Here is a 17,275-nt window from a genome sequence, read left to right as displayed (position 1 = left end):
TATTTTCTCACTTTCCTGCTTTATTTTTCTCCATGGCATTTGACACTGTGCACATAGACTATAGATTCTCCCATCTGCTTATTTTATTGTTTGTTTTTCCCCATCACAAGTAAGCAAGTTGAGGGCAGGAAACTTTACCTGTTTTGTTTGTGCCTGTATCCACTAGGTCTAGAATAATGCCTGATGCCCAGGAGATGCTCAATAACATTTGTAGAATGAATAAATGAATGTTTCTATGTAAAGTGCTTAGAACAGGGCCTGGTCATAGCAACCACATACTATATGTTAGTTATTATTACCAGTATTAGAAATGAAAAGAAAATTCTGTTGCACTAACAGACATGGGTTCTAATTCTGGATTACTTTTCATCAAAGTAGGCTCCAACAGTGGACTAATTCTTAAATTGATGAGTTTTGTGTGGGAAGGAATTAATACCACTTCCCTTTTACACAAAAGCATAAAGAATGAATTTGACTTTCTACTATCCCCATGATACAAGGAAAGAAGTAAACCTATGGAGTTCAGTCTCTAAGTCAGTGACTTCTAGGATGAAAATATTGGAAGGCTTTGAAAAATGGAGGTGCAGGTGGGACCAATGACAGAGGTCAAGGTAACTCTACAAATAAGTGTTCTGCCCTGAAATTCACCACCAGTGCGTCTTCCCCAGACAAGTTTCCGTACAGTTGGCACTCACAGCGTTTCCATTTTCAATCCAGGTGATGGTGGGGACAGGGATGCCTGTTGCTGTACAGCGCAGGGTCACAAAGGAACCAAAGGTGACATTGTGGGATTCAGGAGGCCGCAGGATTCTGGCAAAAACTGTTAGGAAAACAGAAGTGGTGAGTGACTCTCCTACAGGGAATAGTCAAGCTGGAGTGGTCTTTAAGAAATGCAAATCAGATCATGTTCTCCTGTGAAGGATCTTCCATGTTCCCTCTGTCTTAAGGGTAATATCAAATACTGTGCCCTGGCTTCTAAGCCATTTATGCTATGACCCTATGCTTTTCACCACTCCGGAATACACCAAGCTTGTTCCCAACTTAAGAGATGTCCATGCCATCCTTCAGCCTAGAGCACTCATCCCATAGATCTTCATGTCGTGGTTTCCTTGTATCATCTAAGTCTCTGTTTAAGTGACACTTTCTCAGAAAGGGCCTCCTTGACCACCCAACGTAAAGTCTAACCTTCCCCCCATTTGCTTTTTCATCATCCTGTTTCATTGTCTTTATAGACCTTACCCCTATCTGAAGTTATTTATTTTTTTGTCTATTGTCTGTATCCCCGCAGTAGACCGAGAGTCCTCAGCAACGAAAACCCTTGCCTGTTTTGTTCAGTACCTAGGAGAATGCCTACCAAAGTAATAATATTTAATTGAATTAATGAAATAATTAATTAATGCTTTACATCTTCAACTATATCGTAGTGGGAGGACGGATAAAATCTGTCAAACTTTTCAGAGAGTGAGATGAGCATACAGGGTCAAAAAGAAAAGGAATATTTTAGACAAAAGTGGGCAGGAGAATGGGTGATTTATATTCTTTTCTGAGGCTGAATCCCCTCTAACTAGGTAAGAGGAAGTTCTTTTGGTGTGAAAAGAAATTTTACCTTTAATTGAAGAGTGGAGATTTAGAGAGGTTTAGAATGTACAGTAAATTGAAGGGTACTTAGAATCACAGAATCACTAATCTTGGAAGAGACTTCAGAGAGCAACTAGATTTCTCCTCTTATTAAATAGATGTAGAAACCAAATCCCAGGTCATTTAAGTTTCCTCCCCAAAGTAATAAAACTGATGGGTGAGAAACCTGAGTTCAACTCCTCTGACTTCAAATCCAGTGTTCTTTAAACCATTATGGAATCCTTTTAATTGCCCATTTACTGAAAACATGATTTTTTTTTTTTTTTTTGCTCTTGCCTTTTGTTTTCTGGGACTTAAAGACAGAACATAATATTAGACTATGAAATTCCAATTAACACCAGGCTTTGATGCTTAGTTCTTCTAAAACTGCGAAATCTGTGGAGTCTGTATTCGAAAGGAAAGTACAGAAGAGATAGTATATACTAGATAGGAGATGTACAGGCCAGGGCTAGATCAAATTCAGCTGTATTAGAAGTCACTCTGATTTTTGAAAACCTGTTTAAAAGGGTTACATAATTCAAGGAGATATAGGAGGATATGATTTGTTTGACAGTTGTCAAACTCACCTTTCTTTTTTTTTTAGAGAGAGATGGCAATTGGACCTTGTATTTTCTGATCATATTTTAGAACATAATAAATTTGAGGAAAATATAAATTTTGTCCTTAACCACAAGAATCGAACACCCACAATCTATTGATCATCTTCTTTTTTTTAAACATCTTTATTGGAGTATAATTGCTTTACACTGTTGTGTTAGTTTCTGCTGTATAACAAAGTGAATCAGCTATATGTATACATATATCCCAATATCCCCTCCCTCTTGAGCCTCCCTCCCACCCTCCCTATCCCACCCCTCTAGGTGGTCACAGAGCACCAAGCTGATCTCCCCGTGCTATGCAGCTGCTTCCCAATAGCTATCTATTTTACATTTGGTAGTGTATATATGTCCATGCCACTCTCTCACTTTGTCTCAGCTTACCCTTTCCCCTCCCCCTGTCCTCAAGTCCATTTTCTACATCTGTGTCTTTATTCCTGTCCTGCCCCTAGGTTCATCAGAATCATTTGTTTTTTTTAGATTCCATATATATGTGTTAGCATACGGTATTTGTTTTTCTCTTTCTGACTTACTTCACTGTGTATGACAGTCTCTAGGTCCATCCACCTCACTACAAATAACTCAGTTTCATTTCTTTTTATGGCTGAGTAATATTCCACTGTATATATGTGCCACATCTTCTTTATCCATTCGTCTGTCGATGGACACTTAGGCAGCTTCCATGTCCTGGCTATTGTAAATAGAGCTGCAGTGAACATTGGGGTGCACGTGTCCTTTTGAATTATGGTTTTCTCAGGGTGTAGGCCCGGTAGTGGTATTGCTGGGTCATATGGTATTTCTATTTGTAGTTTTTTAAGGAACCTCCATACTGTTCTCCATAGTGGCTGTATTAATTTACATTCCCACCCACAGTGCAAGAGGGTTCCCTTTTCTCCACACCCTCTCCAGCACTTATTGTTTGTAGGTTTTTTGATGATGGCCATTTTGACCAGTGTGAGGTGATACCTCATTGTGGTTTTCATTTGCATTTCTGACCTAAATAGACATTTCTCCAGAGATATACAGATTGCCAACAAACACATGAAAGAATGCTCAACATCACTGAACTCACCTTTCTATCTTTTGATATTGAGGACTCTAAGAGGTGGAATCTAGAAGAGCATGCTAGAAATACACATGTTGGACCCTAAAGCCAGGAGAAAGAAAAAGGAAGGAAGGTGCCAACTTCAAGGCAAAAATGTTAAAGAAAAAAAAAAAAGTGGATTTAATGTTTAAAAGGAAGCTGAATTTTCCCCCTTGCCCCAAATAAACACAAAATTGAGCCTGATTTTAAGTAAGTCCTGGGGTCGAATTACCAATATACGAAAGAATAGAGGATTGAGGAACATGTTAAACAACATTATAAGGATACAATTCTATCATATCCCAAATATAGACAACTGAACAGGGCAAGTTGTGTTGTTTCCTCACCAAATAAATAATATTGGGGAAAAAAAGAAAAAGAGGGAACTATTATAGATTGAGAAAGGCTTAAGAGGCATACCCCTAAATGTAATGTGTGAATTCTCATTTGGATTCTTATGCAACAAATCAGATGTAAAAAGAAGTTTTTTGAGACAATCAAATAAAAATTGCACTGTCCTGGTAGTAAATGGTAGTAAGAAATTAGTGCTAGCTGGGATGGATGGGGTAATGAAAATGGTAATGTGACTGCGTTAAAAAGCCTTAAAGTACATACGGACTGATTGAATCCATGTCTGGGATTTGCTTTAAAATAAGCCAGCAGCAATAAACTGGTACTGGGTTAGATAAAACAAAAATGGTAGACTATTGATCACTGTTGCTGTTGGGTGATGGGAACATGGGAGTTTACTATTAATATATTACTGTATCTACTTTTTTGTAAGATTGAAATGTTTTAACATTAAAAAGTTTAAAAATTGCAGTAGAGCTTACTCTACAGCTCCAGAGAAACATACAATGGGACACATACCTCTTTTGCCATTGAAATAGCATAAGGTACTAGAAAACCTAAAACCTGAAGAAGGGTAAGGTTCTGAGGAAAAACGTTTGTCAGAGGTATCGGTCCTAAGAGTTCAGAAATAACCACAACAGTTTTAGATCAGAGCTCTGTGGGGGATGATTCCAAACTGAAACAAAATGTGGGACTCAGGGAAAATTTTCCCTAGTAGGCGATAGTTATAACCTGAAAAATTCCATAGCAAGAGGAATAGCAGTCATTATGGTGGTCAGCAGGGTCGGCTCCAAGAGCGAGTGACCTGTGTAGTCCCCCAGGGCACCATGCTTAGAGGGGCCCATGCTTCGTTTATTTTTCTGCTGCCTGTGTCTTGAAATTATAAGTGATTTTTGAACTAGGGGCCCTCAGTGTCATTTGCACCTGGTCCACAAATTATGGAGCCAGTCCTGAGAGCCTGGCGGTGAGAGCTAAAACTGCCTTCTTAAAATAGGGGTGAAGGCTGCACCTCTGTTGGAGTTCCAGAAAAACAAGACTCCAAGGTGAAACGGAAAATTAAAAAGTTGCAAAATGCTGGATGGGTCAGAAGGAAGTGTCAAGAAAGACTAGAAGACAGAGGCTGTCCGCATTGGAAAGTCTAAATTTCTCAAGAAGACAAGCCAGCTAGGAGGCAGTGTACATTTCTTCCAGAGCGACAAACATGGTACCCCATCTGAACAGCTGATAGGAGATTTCTCCCAACTCAGTCTAAGGTCATAGATTGTGGACCCTGGACAACTAACACAGAGTGACTGGCATCTGAGCGAGGGTACACCCAGGGATTCTTTTCCTTCTGATGTTTTCTGGCAACAATAACGGAGACCTAGATTGCACAACATAATTGAGTCCATATTCATCATTTGGCTGAAATAACTCTTGTAGGGGGTTGGGGCTATACTTGTGTGTCCAGAAGTTTTTGAGTTTGAGTCTACTGCAATGATCATTTTATGGGTCCCACTGCCTTCGAGAATCTGGGAAAAAAAGCAGGATCCTTGAAAGATTGAGAGTGGGTTTAATTCAATTCCATAAATGCTGGAAAAGTGTAGACAGCAGCTGCTGAAGATGACAATAGTCAGTGTGCCCTTAAAACTGAATGAGAGCCTTCTGGCTGAAGATGAGAAGCGTAAGAAACTGGAGAACTATGAAATCTAGATTGTTTTTTTTCTGCTTTAATTTACAAAGGCAAGAATTTTCATTTGGGGACTTTAAATTCTTCCTGGAAATTTAATAATAAGGGAGGGTTTATTTATTTATTTATTCTGTAATTTATGGATTTTTCTCTTCTTTTGGCTGGCGTTACATTATTTGGAATATCATTTGGGCTCATTGCAAAACCTCTGATGATCCGTATTGCACAACACAGTTAAGAATTACGTGCGATGGTAACTAAAACAGAGTCCGTCATCGTTCTAGAGGTCAACGTAGCCTTGGAGTTAATTTAATTAATGTGCTGCTCTGTCCCATATAAGAACCTTCTGGGAGGTCCAGTGGGGCACAGGAGGGTACAGAAAGGAGCACCATTGGCATTGCAGGTGGCTTCATGAATGTAGGGTTGTGCCGACAACCTGCTGGTCTCCTTCTCCAAGGGGGCAGATATACCCTTGGCTGATCATGGGTTTCATTGTTAAGTCTGATGGGTTAAGAGAAAAAAAAAAAAGGCCAGGAAATAAAGGGAAGCTGGTCTCTCCTGACCTCCCACATTCTTGCCGAAAGATAAAATAGAAACTTGACTCTTTCAGTATTGAAAGATAGCTTACACCTTTCCTGCCAGTTTCCCTCCCTCAAAGAAGGTTGCAAATGTCTTTTAGGTTTTGACTCAGATGTCTTCTCATAATGCTTTCTCGACACATCCCCCTCACACCATGCCATACGTATTGATGTGTTTGTTTTTTGGCTGTCTCTTCTCCTGGAATGTAAGCATCAGAAGGGCAAAGCTTGCTTTGTTCATTAACACAAGCTGATTGATAGACAGATCATTGGTCGGTTCATTGATCAATTGATCCAGAACCCTGCATGATACATGGTAGGCACTCAAGAGATATTTGTTGAATGAATGAATGAGTGACTCCTCTGATTGGTGAGATTGGGGAAAAGTGCTTTTATATATGATGAGTATCTCAATCCTCTCTGGGCCATCTTTCTGCCAGCTACCCAGCAAACAAGAAAGGGTATGGGTTAATATGCAGTAGGTAAGTTCTCCAGGTCAGGACTTCTCCATCCTGTGACTCCAGGTGAAAGGTGGAGTTGTAGGGAGGAATCAGTAGATCACTTGACTCCAATTCTTGGATGAAGGAAGAGAAAGCTTTATTTTTCAATTCAGCTTTATCAGCAATGAAGCTAATATTCTTATACCCATCAGTATTTGTTACCAGTTCCAAGCATAAAAGGTGAAGGGATGGAGAAGGAAATTTCACCACATTTATCAAACATTCAAAACAGTAAAGCCAGTTGCCATTAAAAATAAATGCCAGACTGTTCCATGGATAACAGTATACCTGTAATAATAAACTTAAACATAGTTCAGTAATAAACTCCCATTGTTTTAGCGGCAGCCACAAACTGAAAATTCGTTCTGAGTCATCCATTTTAAAAGTAATGTGATAGGTTTCATATCAAATAAATGTCCCTTGAATATCCCTATTTTACCTATATTTGCATGAAAGACAATATAGAAGTGTTTTTGTTGCATAAACGAGCTGTTTGATAGAAGGGGCATGACATTACTGAGTAATTTGGAAAATGGTTACAGTTGTTTTGATGTGGATTTTTAAAGAAAAAAAATTATCCAACTCTGCTTTCTACAAATAGTTTTATCCATCATTCTCCAATTCACTGTGAGCTGTTTCTGACTTGCTTTCCTATGGCCAAGCACGTTATTCTTCATCTGCAACATGTGAAATAGACACGGGCAATCTGTTTATCCCTGGGTTTTCTCTCATGGTACCTAGTTCTGAGTTTGGGGCTCTACTTTCTCTGGGGTAAGTTTACAATACTAACTGCAGGTTGAGAATCCTGTATTCAAAATTGGGCTTAAGCAGCCAGTGATTCCAAAGTTCTGTATAATATAACCGTATTGTGTTCCCATTTCCTTTCTCTCTCTGTTTCTTTCCTTTTCCTTCCTTCCCTCCCTTCTTCCCCCCACCCCGCCGCATCTTTCTCGTTCCATTTTTCAAAGCACTTTCAGATATATAATAAAGTTTATTATTGGTTGCCATTTTAAGGGGTAATCTGAATTTGTAATAAGGAAGTAGGGCCATTATACACTCTGAAATTTGCCTGGTGGGGTAATGGAAAGCCTAACAGGTGGGGGACCCAAGTTAAATCCTGAAATTAATAAGCAGTTTGGCTTGAGATGAATTGCCTCTCTTTTCTTGGTAAGCGAGTAGGACCAGAAGAATACTGAAGTCCCTTATAAGTTCTATGTCTGAGCAATTATTTCAAAGGACACAATAAGTTTGCATGAATTTTTTCTTTCGTTCTCTTCCTTCTTTCTAATTTTCTAGCTTCTCTTAAAGAGGTCTTTGAGGCTACTTGATTCAAACCAGCACTGACAGGAGTAAATTGAAAACAAGCAAAACAAAAACTAAAATACAAACAAAACCCCCCAAAACCACACAGGAGCAGGTGAAATAATTTTATCTAAATTTAGTTATAAGCAGCGTGATATTTAGAAATAGGAAAACATCGCAGAGACCTTATTTGAAATACTAAGATAAGGAGGTGCTATTTCAACGAATACCACCCTAGGGTTTATTCCTAGAGCCAAAGTGTATTATATGAGAACTTGTGAATTTCATCCAAAATACACAAAAGTTAGATTAGAACAGTATGATTGATTTGGTTTGGTTTGGAGCACTTGCATAATACTTGTCCACTTCAAGTAATGACAGTAAAAACCTAAGCTGGCACCTTGACATTTTTACAAGTCTCCGAAGATTGTAACACCCTCACCTCCTGTCCCCCCAAGGCTTTTGGTCAGAGGATCTTTCTATTCCAATCTGTGTGAGATTTATATTCTCATGCTGATTTACGTCATTTCATTTTGTTTGCATTTTCAGAGTTTGGGGTACAAAGTTTAAACATTTCTGTCGATTCAAACTTTTCTTAATAAAAGTAAGTGCTCAATAACTATATTATGTAATAAGGCAGCCCATCTAATAACACTGTTAAATGCTGAATTAATATTCCCCGTACATCGTTTGTTATTTCCTTACAAAATCGTGGCACCCAGAGTTGTTTACAAAGTCAGAGAAATAAACAGTTGAATCGAACCATACATTTAAAAAGAAGCAGTGCAGAAAGCAAAAAAAAAAATACCTTTAGTATCTTGCTCAGGTTCACTCTCTTCTATTAATAGAAACAAGACACACAAACAAACACAAACAAAAACAACGCATCATGAAAAGGGAAACCTTTGAGCACTGAAACAGCGCTGTAAAGATGAATTAGAATCTGCTTGTTTCTTAATGAGAGACAAATGCAATCCAGTGAAACTGCTGGCCTTTTAAAAGCAAACTATTAAATGACATAAAATTTCAAATCATTACTTTTAGTCAGGCAGTATTACACAGAAAATGAACTACAACATATCCCAGCAACGCAGCTCATTCATGCGTTTTTATAGTGATGTTGACAATTACCCTTTCTTTCAAGGCCACAGACTGTCTACTCTTCTGATAATAGTAGTAGTGATTGTGCTTCTCCTCGTCAGCGTGGCTTCTCCACTTACGAGGCCCTGCTGTGAAGTCAGTGATGTTGAATCTGGGATCTCAGCTATCATTTCTATGGTAATAGACTCGTGTTGTGGTAAACAGAGGATTAGGGGGTGTCTGCAGAACGGAGCCTACAACCAACAGAGATTCTCTCCTCTGTATCAATTCCCAGAGGCTGCTCAGAGAGCAGAGAGGAGCAAGTCATTCTCTTTCAGGAAAAAAGCAGTAAAGCAAGCTACAAAGAAAAATATCAAAATATCTAAATTGGGTATACGGAATTGAGAATTTTTAGAATTTAAAAAATCCCAGAAAAGAGACAACCACCAAATTAATTGTTCCAAAATGTTTAATACAACCATATCAGATGTAGAGCCCACATGAAGCTCTATTATTCTATCATGAAGATTTATTTTTTCATGTCAATTTAGACCTTTCTTTGTTGTTTAAAAAATATTTTAATTTTATTGGAGTATAGTTAGAATAGACCTTTCTTTGAATTAGTGATGAGCCAAGTACAATATTTGTTTTTAGTATAAAATGGCAATGCTATGGTTAACTACTTTTAATGATAAGAATACATTGGTATAATTCTTTTCAGATTATGGAGACTTTCACACACATTGTATATTATCTCACTTAATCCTCACCATATCTCTGTGATTGTACATGGTTGATATTATTCAGCCCATTTTCCAGACAAGGAATCTGAGACTCACAGATTTGCTGCAGATGCAGACCCAGAAATGCCACTCCAACTTTCAGACAACAAATCTTCTGTTCTAACCTAGCATCGCAGTGAGAAGGCCTCATTTTGGTACTTAATACCCAGTACTCTTAAATTTAAGTGAACTTATAATTTCCCAGTTAGATTTTACTCTGAGCTTTCCCTCCCTCCACCAATCAAGTCCGTGGCACATTCTTATTTTATTTTTTTAAGTATCAGGGTCATGTTGGCTAAAAATGAGTTTTTTTCCATGCTAAAAACTGGTCATCTGGACACGTGAAAACTGCAGAGATTCCCTGTTTGCCACACAGATCTTAATCAGAATAAATAAATAAAGGTCCATAGTTGGACCAGATTGGACCTGAAAAATTATATTTGAATGCCTTTGGGCTGCGCATATCTTTCTAGTTCGTCAGCACAATTGTGCTTATTTCTAAGCTTAGAAAAAACCCTTTTTTTTTTTTTTTTCCACCAGCCAAATAACTATTTATGAGTGCCTGAGATGGGCAAGGGACTTCTCTGGGAATATTAAGTGTCTTTATTATCTGGCTGCTATATCTCCAAAATTTTGTTCCACTGAAGTTGAAGGGCCTTAAGTAAGTTTTGAGAACTTTATTCACTCATCTCTTACACTACTCTCACTAGGATTCTAGAGCAAGTACAGGTAAATCCTCAGTCTCCTTTTAATTTGACACCGTGATCTTCTACTGGGCTGTATTTTAAAGTCGACTCCGAGGGCAATGCTGATTTTCCTTTGCCATCTTTCACCTTGTTGTTACTATTGTTATTATTGTTCATTTTACTTGATCTGTTTGGAATCGGAAGCAGTTTTGAACTAATGCACCCATTTCCTCCACTCCAGACATGTAGAACCAACTCGGAAGATGAAAGAATGTCTAAGATTTGCCATTTTCCTAGGAGGAGGTCTGGAAGTTCCACCAGAAATTATACTTTCGTATATAGACTCTCAAAGTTTTTTTCTACACACAAATGCAAATATACATCTTTATAGATACATATTTCCATATGCTTAGGTATTAATATACACATTCACATTCACACACATGCGCACACAATTGAGGTTACTTTACATTAGAGGCAAATATGCAAGAATACCCGTAAACTATTTAAGGTTGAGTACGAGCATTCAGTGTATGAGATTGTTATTTCAAGGTCAAACTGTAGCCCTAGTTTTTCCGTGTATCCTGCTTGCCTAGCCTACCACGATCCCTCTTGTCTTCTAAACTGATTGCTTTACCTCTTATCAATTTTTACATATTCTGTTTCATGGTGTTTATTCTCACTTGATTGTTAAATTTTCGTTTAATTGCCTTATGTGTACTGCATCAGTCTTGTCTTCCAATGTGATTTGTAATCTTCTTTGGGGGGTGGGGAGTAGGGGGTGGAGGAGGGAGCAGAATAGCATACTTTGCTTTTGCCGTCTTTTTTGCCCCTAAGGTCCAGCACAGTCTCTTGTAGAGAAAGGAAATTCTTTAAAAAAGAGTTGGGTAGTGATTCATTTTCCGTCTCTGCTTTCTTGGGATTGTTCAGTAGGACATTTAGAACAGAGAATCTGAGACTTCTCATATTGGAATAATCTGAGATAAAATCAACATCCAAGTGAAAGAGGATATCCATCATTTTCTTGAATACTTTGGTTTATGAGGAAGTCAACATTATCATATCAACACAGTTTGAACAACTGTGTTTTAAAAATATATACATATATATTCTAAATCAAACTAAAATCAGTCTCCTTATAATCACTGCCACCCCCCCCCCCCCCCCCCCCCCCGCCAAGACCTAGTTCCTACTTCTATCCACTGGACAAAAATGAAAAAAAAAAATCCATCAAATATTTTCATTTTTCCAAGCTTGCTAGCCCCAGTTTACCATCCTGACTGCTCACTTTTGAACCACCTCTTATCTTTCCCTCTTTTCGTAATTTATCCTCTTATCTTGTGGTACCAGGAACTAAAACTAACATACACCTAGAGTCTCACAAGTTCAAAGAATAACAAGACTCTTTCTAAATACTCTACCTCTGTGAATCTAAATTTGCGTAAGTTTTTATTTGCGTTCATATAATAAAACAGGTCATTGGTTCCGCTGAAAGTCCTGAATACCCAATACTCATTTCTATATTTGCTTTTATTAAGGTCTATCTCCCCAATTTTGAATATGTGTGTGCGTGTGAGAGTGAGTAAATATGACTTGATTCTAAGGTCAATTAACTTTTTCCTACTCAGTTCACCGTATTAGTTGATGGGAGAAGAAGTTTGGAGGGGAAATGTATTGTTATACAGAAGGAGGGAAAGTCATCAAGGTTCTCTGGTGGAAATAAAAGGAATATATTTGGTTAAATAATACAGGTCATGTAGACCTTGTAGAAAGAAAGAAATGAAACCAGAAGAGAAAACAGGCAGACCTGTGAGCCGGTTTCCATTCTTTTGACTGTAAGAGTGAGGAAAGCCAAGAAGACAATAGGAATTTGGCTATCTAGAGTTGAAGTCTCAGTGGAGACTGAAATAGCACATTCTTTGCTCTTTGTAGGATGGCATCATTTATAATTTTCTTCTTAGGCAATATCTTAAGGAAATCTCTGGTACTCTAAGAATACCATTCTAGGGCTTTTTCTAAGGACATACTCAGAAATTGGGAAATCAAAATCGTATTACTAGAATTGTTTCCTTACAGTTATATATAATACCCTTAAAACAAACCAGGCAAGTGGCTCTGGGTTTGAGTCCTCATTCTACTGCTTATTAGCTGTTTGAACTGTGATATTGCTCAACTTCTTTGAACTTCAGCTTCTTCATGCAGAAAATGTAGGTATCGACTCCCAATCATAGAATTATGAAGAAGATTAAGTGAAATGATTTGTACAAACAAGTTAATACAGCAACTAAGACACAGCTAGAAGGTACTGAGGGCTAATTTTGAAGCCATGTCTTCTAGCTCTTTCTTGCTTGCTATTTCTATCTCTATGGTATCTTCCTGACTGAAGAAAGCTGTTCTTCCAACTGACTTCAGAGGTAGAAGGTTATTTTATTTTATCTTGTCTTTAAATTTCAGTCCGCCTTAGCTGGCTGCATCCCAGATATTGATCATGTTGAACAGCCTTTCTGTAGGTGTTAAAAGCCTGTGCTTAAATCCATTCCTCAATTATCCGAGAAGAATCACTCTAGAAAGAGAAATCCATTCTTCAGGCCCTATTATCAAAACATAGATGCTAATCAATATTAGATTATTTGAATCCATTCTTAAATAGGCTACATTTGTCTCATACAGCACTGTATTTTAAGAATTATTGAGTCAGAGATGCCTGTTAGTAGACAACCATCACAAAGAACAAAAAAGGTCATTTTAATTTTTAATTTTATACTTAAAAAAAATGGCTCGGGGTGGTTGAAAAGAAATCACAGTGAGGCTCTGTGGTACTTTGTTTCTGAACAGATTCTTCTTTTGTTTTCCAATCATTAAAAGAAAACCTGACAATAGTAATGATAAACCTAAGTAAATACCTGGTTTTCCTTTCCTGACTTCTTGGTGGCTAAAGCAAAGAAACCGGATCCTGGTGTGCTGCCACTGTTTACATTTCTGTCCCCTTTGAAGCAGAGCAATGCATAAAGAGGTTTATCCACTGTGGCTCCATCTCTGAAGGGATGGGAGCGCAAGTTCCTTTAGAAAAACATACATGGTACCCTCACAAACTGTGCCTCTCTCCTCCAAGTCAGGCTGGCCTGCCTCTGTGACATTCCAATTCTCTAAAGTGGCTTGGGCTGGGAACATTTCTGTGGCCTTGGAGATAATAACATTTTCCTAGCTTGTAAATATGGATGGTGAATAATGACTGTGAGTAAGACATGTTTACCAAGGAAATCAGACAAGAGCCACACAGAGTTAACTTGTTTTGATTTCAGTCCTCGACGTAGCTAGAGCAACGATTAGGAATATTTTTGTTCAAATGGTTCTGAAAGTACATTACAAGTTTAACTGTAAGTCAAAAGTTGAATTTCGGTTCTGATTCACTTTTTTCATTCTAAAAAAAATTATCTTCTGGTTTTAATGAGAGGAGATGCTAAACAGCTTGATGAGGAGGACAGAAGTCGTTATTAGTTTACCCTTTTAAAAGGTTTTTATTTGGGACTAATTTTAGATTTACAGAAGAGCTGTAAAGGAAGCATACGAAAGTTCCCAGGTACTCTTCACTCAGTTTCCTCCAATGTTAACACTGTATATAACTACAGTATATTTATCAAAATCTTCGTTTACTTTTAAATGACATTTTGACCTAATCGCATGAAAAGGAAGATACCTGAGCTCTGACAGTAGTCAAAGAAACTGAAGTTTAATAAGAACCAGCATTTTCAAATTATTTATTTATTTTTTAGCTGACCAGAAATTTTATCTGGGAAAAGAAACAGGAGTCACAACCTTAATCTTAAGTGACACGGTAATATCCCGGTTGTCTAAAGTGGCTTGGCTTGGGAACATTTCTGTAGCCTTTGAGATGGGATTCTGGATGTTCCAATAGGACCATATATAGGCCTCCAAACTGTAGGGTCCCATGCTGATGAGATGGTAGATATACACCCATTTTAAAATGATGTCCAAGAAAGGTAGCATAGACTATAAACTCAAATAGCTTGTGAGTCAAATTGCAGCTCCTTCCAGTCTTCATAGCGCCTCCAACAGATACTATCCCAAACTCTTTAGTCCATCTTTGACTCCCTGGTTAGGGGTCAGTGTGCCTGTGCTAGCATGATAAGTCTGCCTTTTCCCCTCCCTCACTGAGATGTGATCTGTACCATGAGCTGCCATTCATCCTTCAAAGCCCTGTGAGACCTCACCTCTCTGAAGCTTTCCCTGACCTTTCACTGTCTCCCCTGTCCTGTGTATGTATCCTGCCCAAACTCTATCATTGCAAATATATTGAACTTTAATTACTGTAATTACTTGCTTGCATGTTCACCTTCCTCACTAAATTTGAAAACTTTTCAAGAAATGAACCATGTCTTATTTATCTCTGTGACCTTGGATTTACCTCACTACATGGAATATAGTAGGCACTCAACAAATGAATAAATTTGAAGTTATCCTAATACTAATGGTGAATAAGCTAAGTTTCTTCTTAAATTTTTAAGCTTCATCTGGAATGAAGACATTCCAGGTAGAAATCTTTAAATCAATGTTTCTCAAAGTGTAGTTCATAGACTACCTATGTAAGGATCATTTGGGAGATTGTTAAAAGGCCTTAACAGAGACGCATCAGATCTGAATCCCTGGGGAATGCAACCTAGAGCTATGCCTTTAAAGAAGATCTGATGTGCACTGATGCTTGGAAAACACTACCTTGGAGGAAGAGTTCCATTAGTCCATCAGCTTTGTTATTTCCATCTCTTTTCATAGAGAATTTTGAAGTGAGTCTAATCAATGGTGTGACAGTAAATTAAATGAAATAACACATTAGTTTCAAGAAAAGGAGACCTCTTGTTGGTTTAGTGTAACGGATACTATGACGAAGCTTCAAACTGAATTCTGAGATACGTGCAAGCTAGAGCAAAAAAGAAAATAAAGTACATAGCTCTCGCTACAGGAAGGAGTGCAAAATGGTCTCAAGAGAGACCATTGTTTTCTTCCCACGCACTAAATTTTTTTTTTTTTTTTTTTTTTTTTTTTTTTTTGCGGTACGCGGGCCTCTCACTGCCGTGGCCTCTCCCGTTGCGGAGCACAGGCTCCGGACGCGCGGGCTCAGCGGCCATGGCTCACGGGCCCAGCCGCTCCGCGGCATGTGGGATCTTCCCGGACCGGGACACGAACCCGTGTCCCCTGCATCGGCAGGCAGACTCTCAACCACTGCACCACCAGGGAAGCCTGGCACTAAATTTTTAAAGCAATTTCTCACTTAAGATGTTTTGCAGAGCAGTGAGTGATGGAATGATCAATATTTTCAACAAGATTTTTGGCAAACAGCTATTTCTGTAGTGAATAAAATATGATGTAAGCTTGGGGTATGCACTAAGGTTGCCTCGACTTTCCTGATTTTATACTTTTTTGTGGGGGACAGTTTGATTCTAAACAGCCCATTTCTAGTTTGCCGGTAAAGTCACATCTTCATACAGCTCCTTAGATAGGCATCCTTATATCACTTGTCACAATGGGGCCAAACCAAAGTTATAATCTCTAACAAGTACCAAGAATGCAGGGACAAAGCATTGCTGGTTGAGGGTAGATTTATGTTCTTTGGAAGCAAGAGAAGCAGTTGGTAATGTTGACATTCTATTTATGAAATTTGAGAAGCCTAACCAGCAATATTCTCTGGATATAAGTCATCCAGCTTCGTAACAATGTAAAAAACAGACAACAATACCAACAACAGCCAGTATTAATCGAAGAGCTACCATGTAGACACTGTATATATGCTATCTCAGCCCCTTTTAAGAACTTTATGTTCCAAGTCACATTGCCCCCATTTCACAAAGGGGAAATAGACTTGCAGAGGTTAAGTAAATTATCCAATCTCACGTAACTAGTAAGTGGCAGAGTACTGATCTATGTAACATAAACATAGAAAAAGAAAAGACTCAAGAATGGGGTAATGAAAGATGTCCTGGTCTAGGGGTTAAGACATCCAAGCTCTTGGATAACTTAGGCAAAGTAATCATTTTTCTGGTCTCAAGTTTCCTTATCTGAAGACTAAGGGATTGAGCTATAACTTCTAGGGCTCATTTCAGATTTTAAAGTCGATGGTTACTCTTCTGATAGAACCAAAGTTAATAAAACATCAACTCTATTCTAAATAAAAATTTAGTTTTTGCATTGAACTTTATTGCTTCTACCTCAAGGATAAAGATGACACGTGGAGTAAAGAGCTGTAAACGTCTTTCCAGTTGCTTAAGTCGTTGCTTTCGTTGTACTGAAGTTACTTTAGTTCTAGAACTAATATTGGTAACTATTATTTGAGTGATTTCTCTGTTCCAAGCACTCTTCTAAGAGCTTTAAACATGGTATTGAGGTTTATTCTTTTTCAACTTATGAGATAGGAAGTATTATTCACCTTATTTTACAGGTAGGGAAACTGAGGCACTAAGAAACGAAGTAACCCACCTGAAGTTAACATAAGTAGTAAGTGGTGGAGCCACGGTTTGAACTTAAGCGGTTGACTCTAGTCTCTGGAGCCCAGGCAGTTTTCTCAAAAATCTAGAGCCCATGTTATTAGCCAGTACATTAAGTTCCTTCCAAAAATCATGCCTTGTATAGTTTATCATTGGTGGAAATAAATATACTAATTAAAATTTGAAAGTCACATATTGGATCTCTGAAGGAAACAGGTGAACGTATTATTTGAATTCCATATTGCCATAGAGTCCTGACAGCTTTCTGTGATACCTTTGCATAATTCAAAATAGCTCCATTTTGAAATTAAGCCCACTGATGGCACGGTCTTCTCTGTCTCATACAGCACCTGGTGTATTGCTCAAGGAATCTTTGTTGGACGAATTAATGCATTAAAGAGAAAGAAGTTTTCCCTTTTTTTGGTGAATGTATGTTTGAACTTGTACATCTCATTTTAATACCTAAACAATGAAAGTAAAAGCTTACTCCAATTAGAGGATGCATATTTTAG

At 38.1% G+C, this 17,275-nt stretch overlaps 1 protein-coding gene across 6 annotated transcripts in view; it reads right to left on the bottom strand.

The window, feature by feature from the left end:
• Window positions 1–17,275, bottom strand: part of MUSK (muscle associated receptor tyrosine kinase) — a gene marked incomplete at both ends in the record, with an annotated part of 91,942 nt that overhangs the window by 35,181 nt on the left and 39,486 nt on the right. For 3 of the 6 annotated variants that reach the window (XM_079927476.1, XM_079927472.1, XM_079927473.1), the window contains 2 exons: window positions 696–820; window positions 8,527–8,556. In XM_079927476.1, coding sequence (XP_079783602.1) covers window positions 696–820; window positions 8,527–8,556 — 155 coding nt within the window. The remainder of the gene's footprint in view (window positions 1–695; window positions 821–8,526; window positions 8,557–17,275) is intronic. The other 3 variants (XM_079927477.1, XM_079927474.1, XM_079927475.1) reach the window with 1 other exon arrangement.

This window comes from Stenella coeruleoalba (genome assembly GCF_951394435.1).
Source record: "Stenella coeruleoalba genome assembly, chromosome: 7".
NCBI classification, from domain to species: domain Eukaryota; kingdom Metazoa; phylum Chordata; class Mammalia; order Artiodactyla; family Delphinidae; genus Stenella; species Stenella coeruleoalba.
The sequence above is the reverse complement of the archived record's forward strand: the minus strand, read 5'-3'. Positions and strand labels throughout refer to the sequence as shown.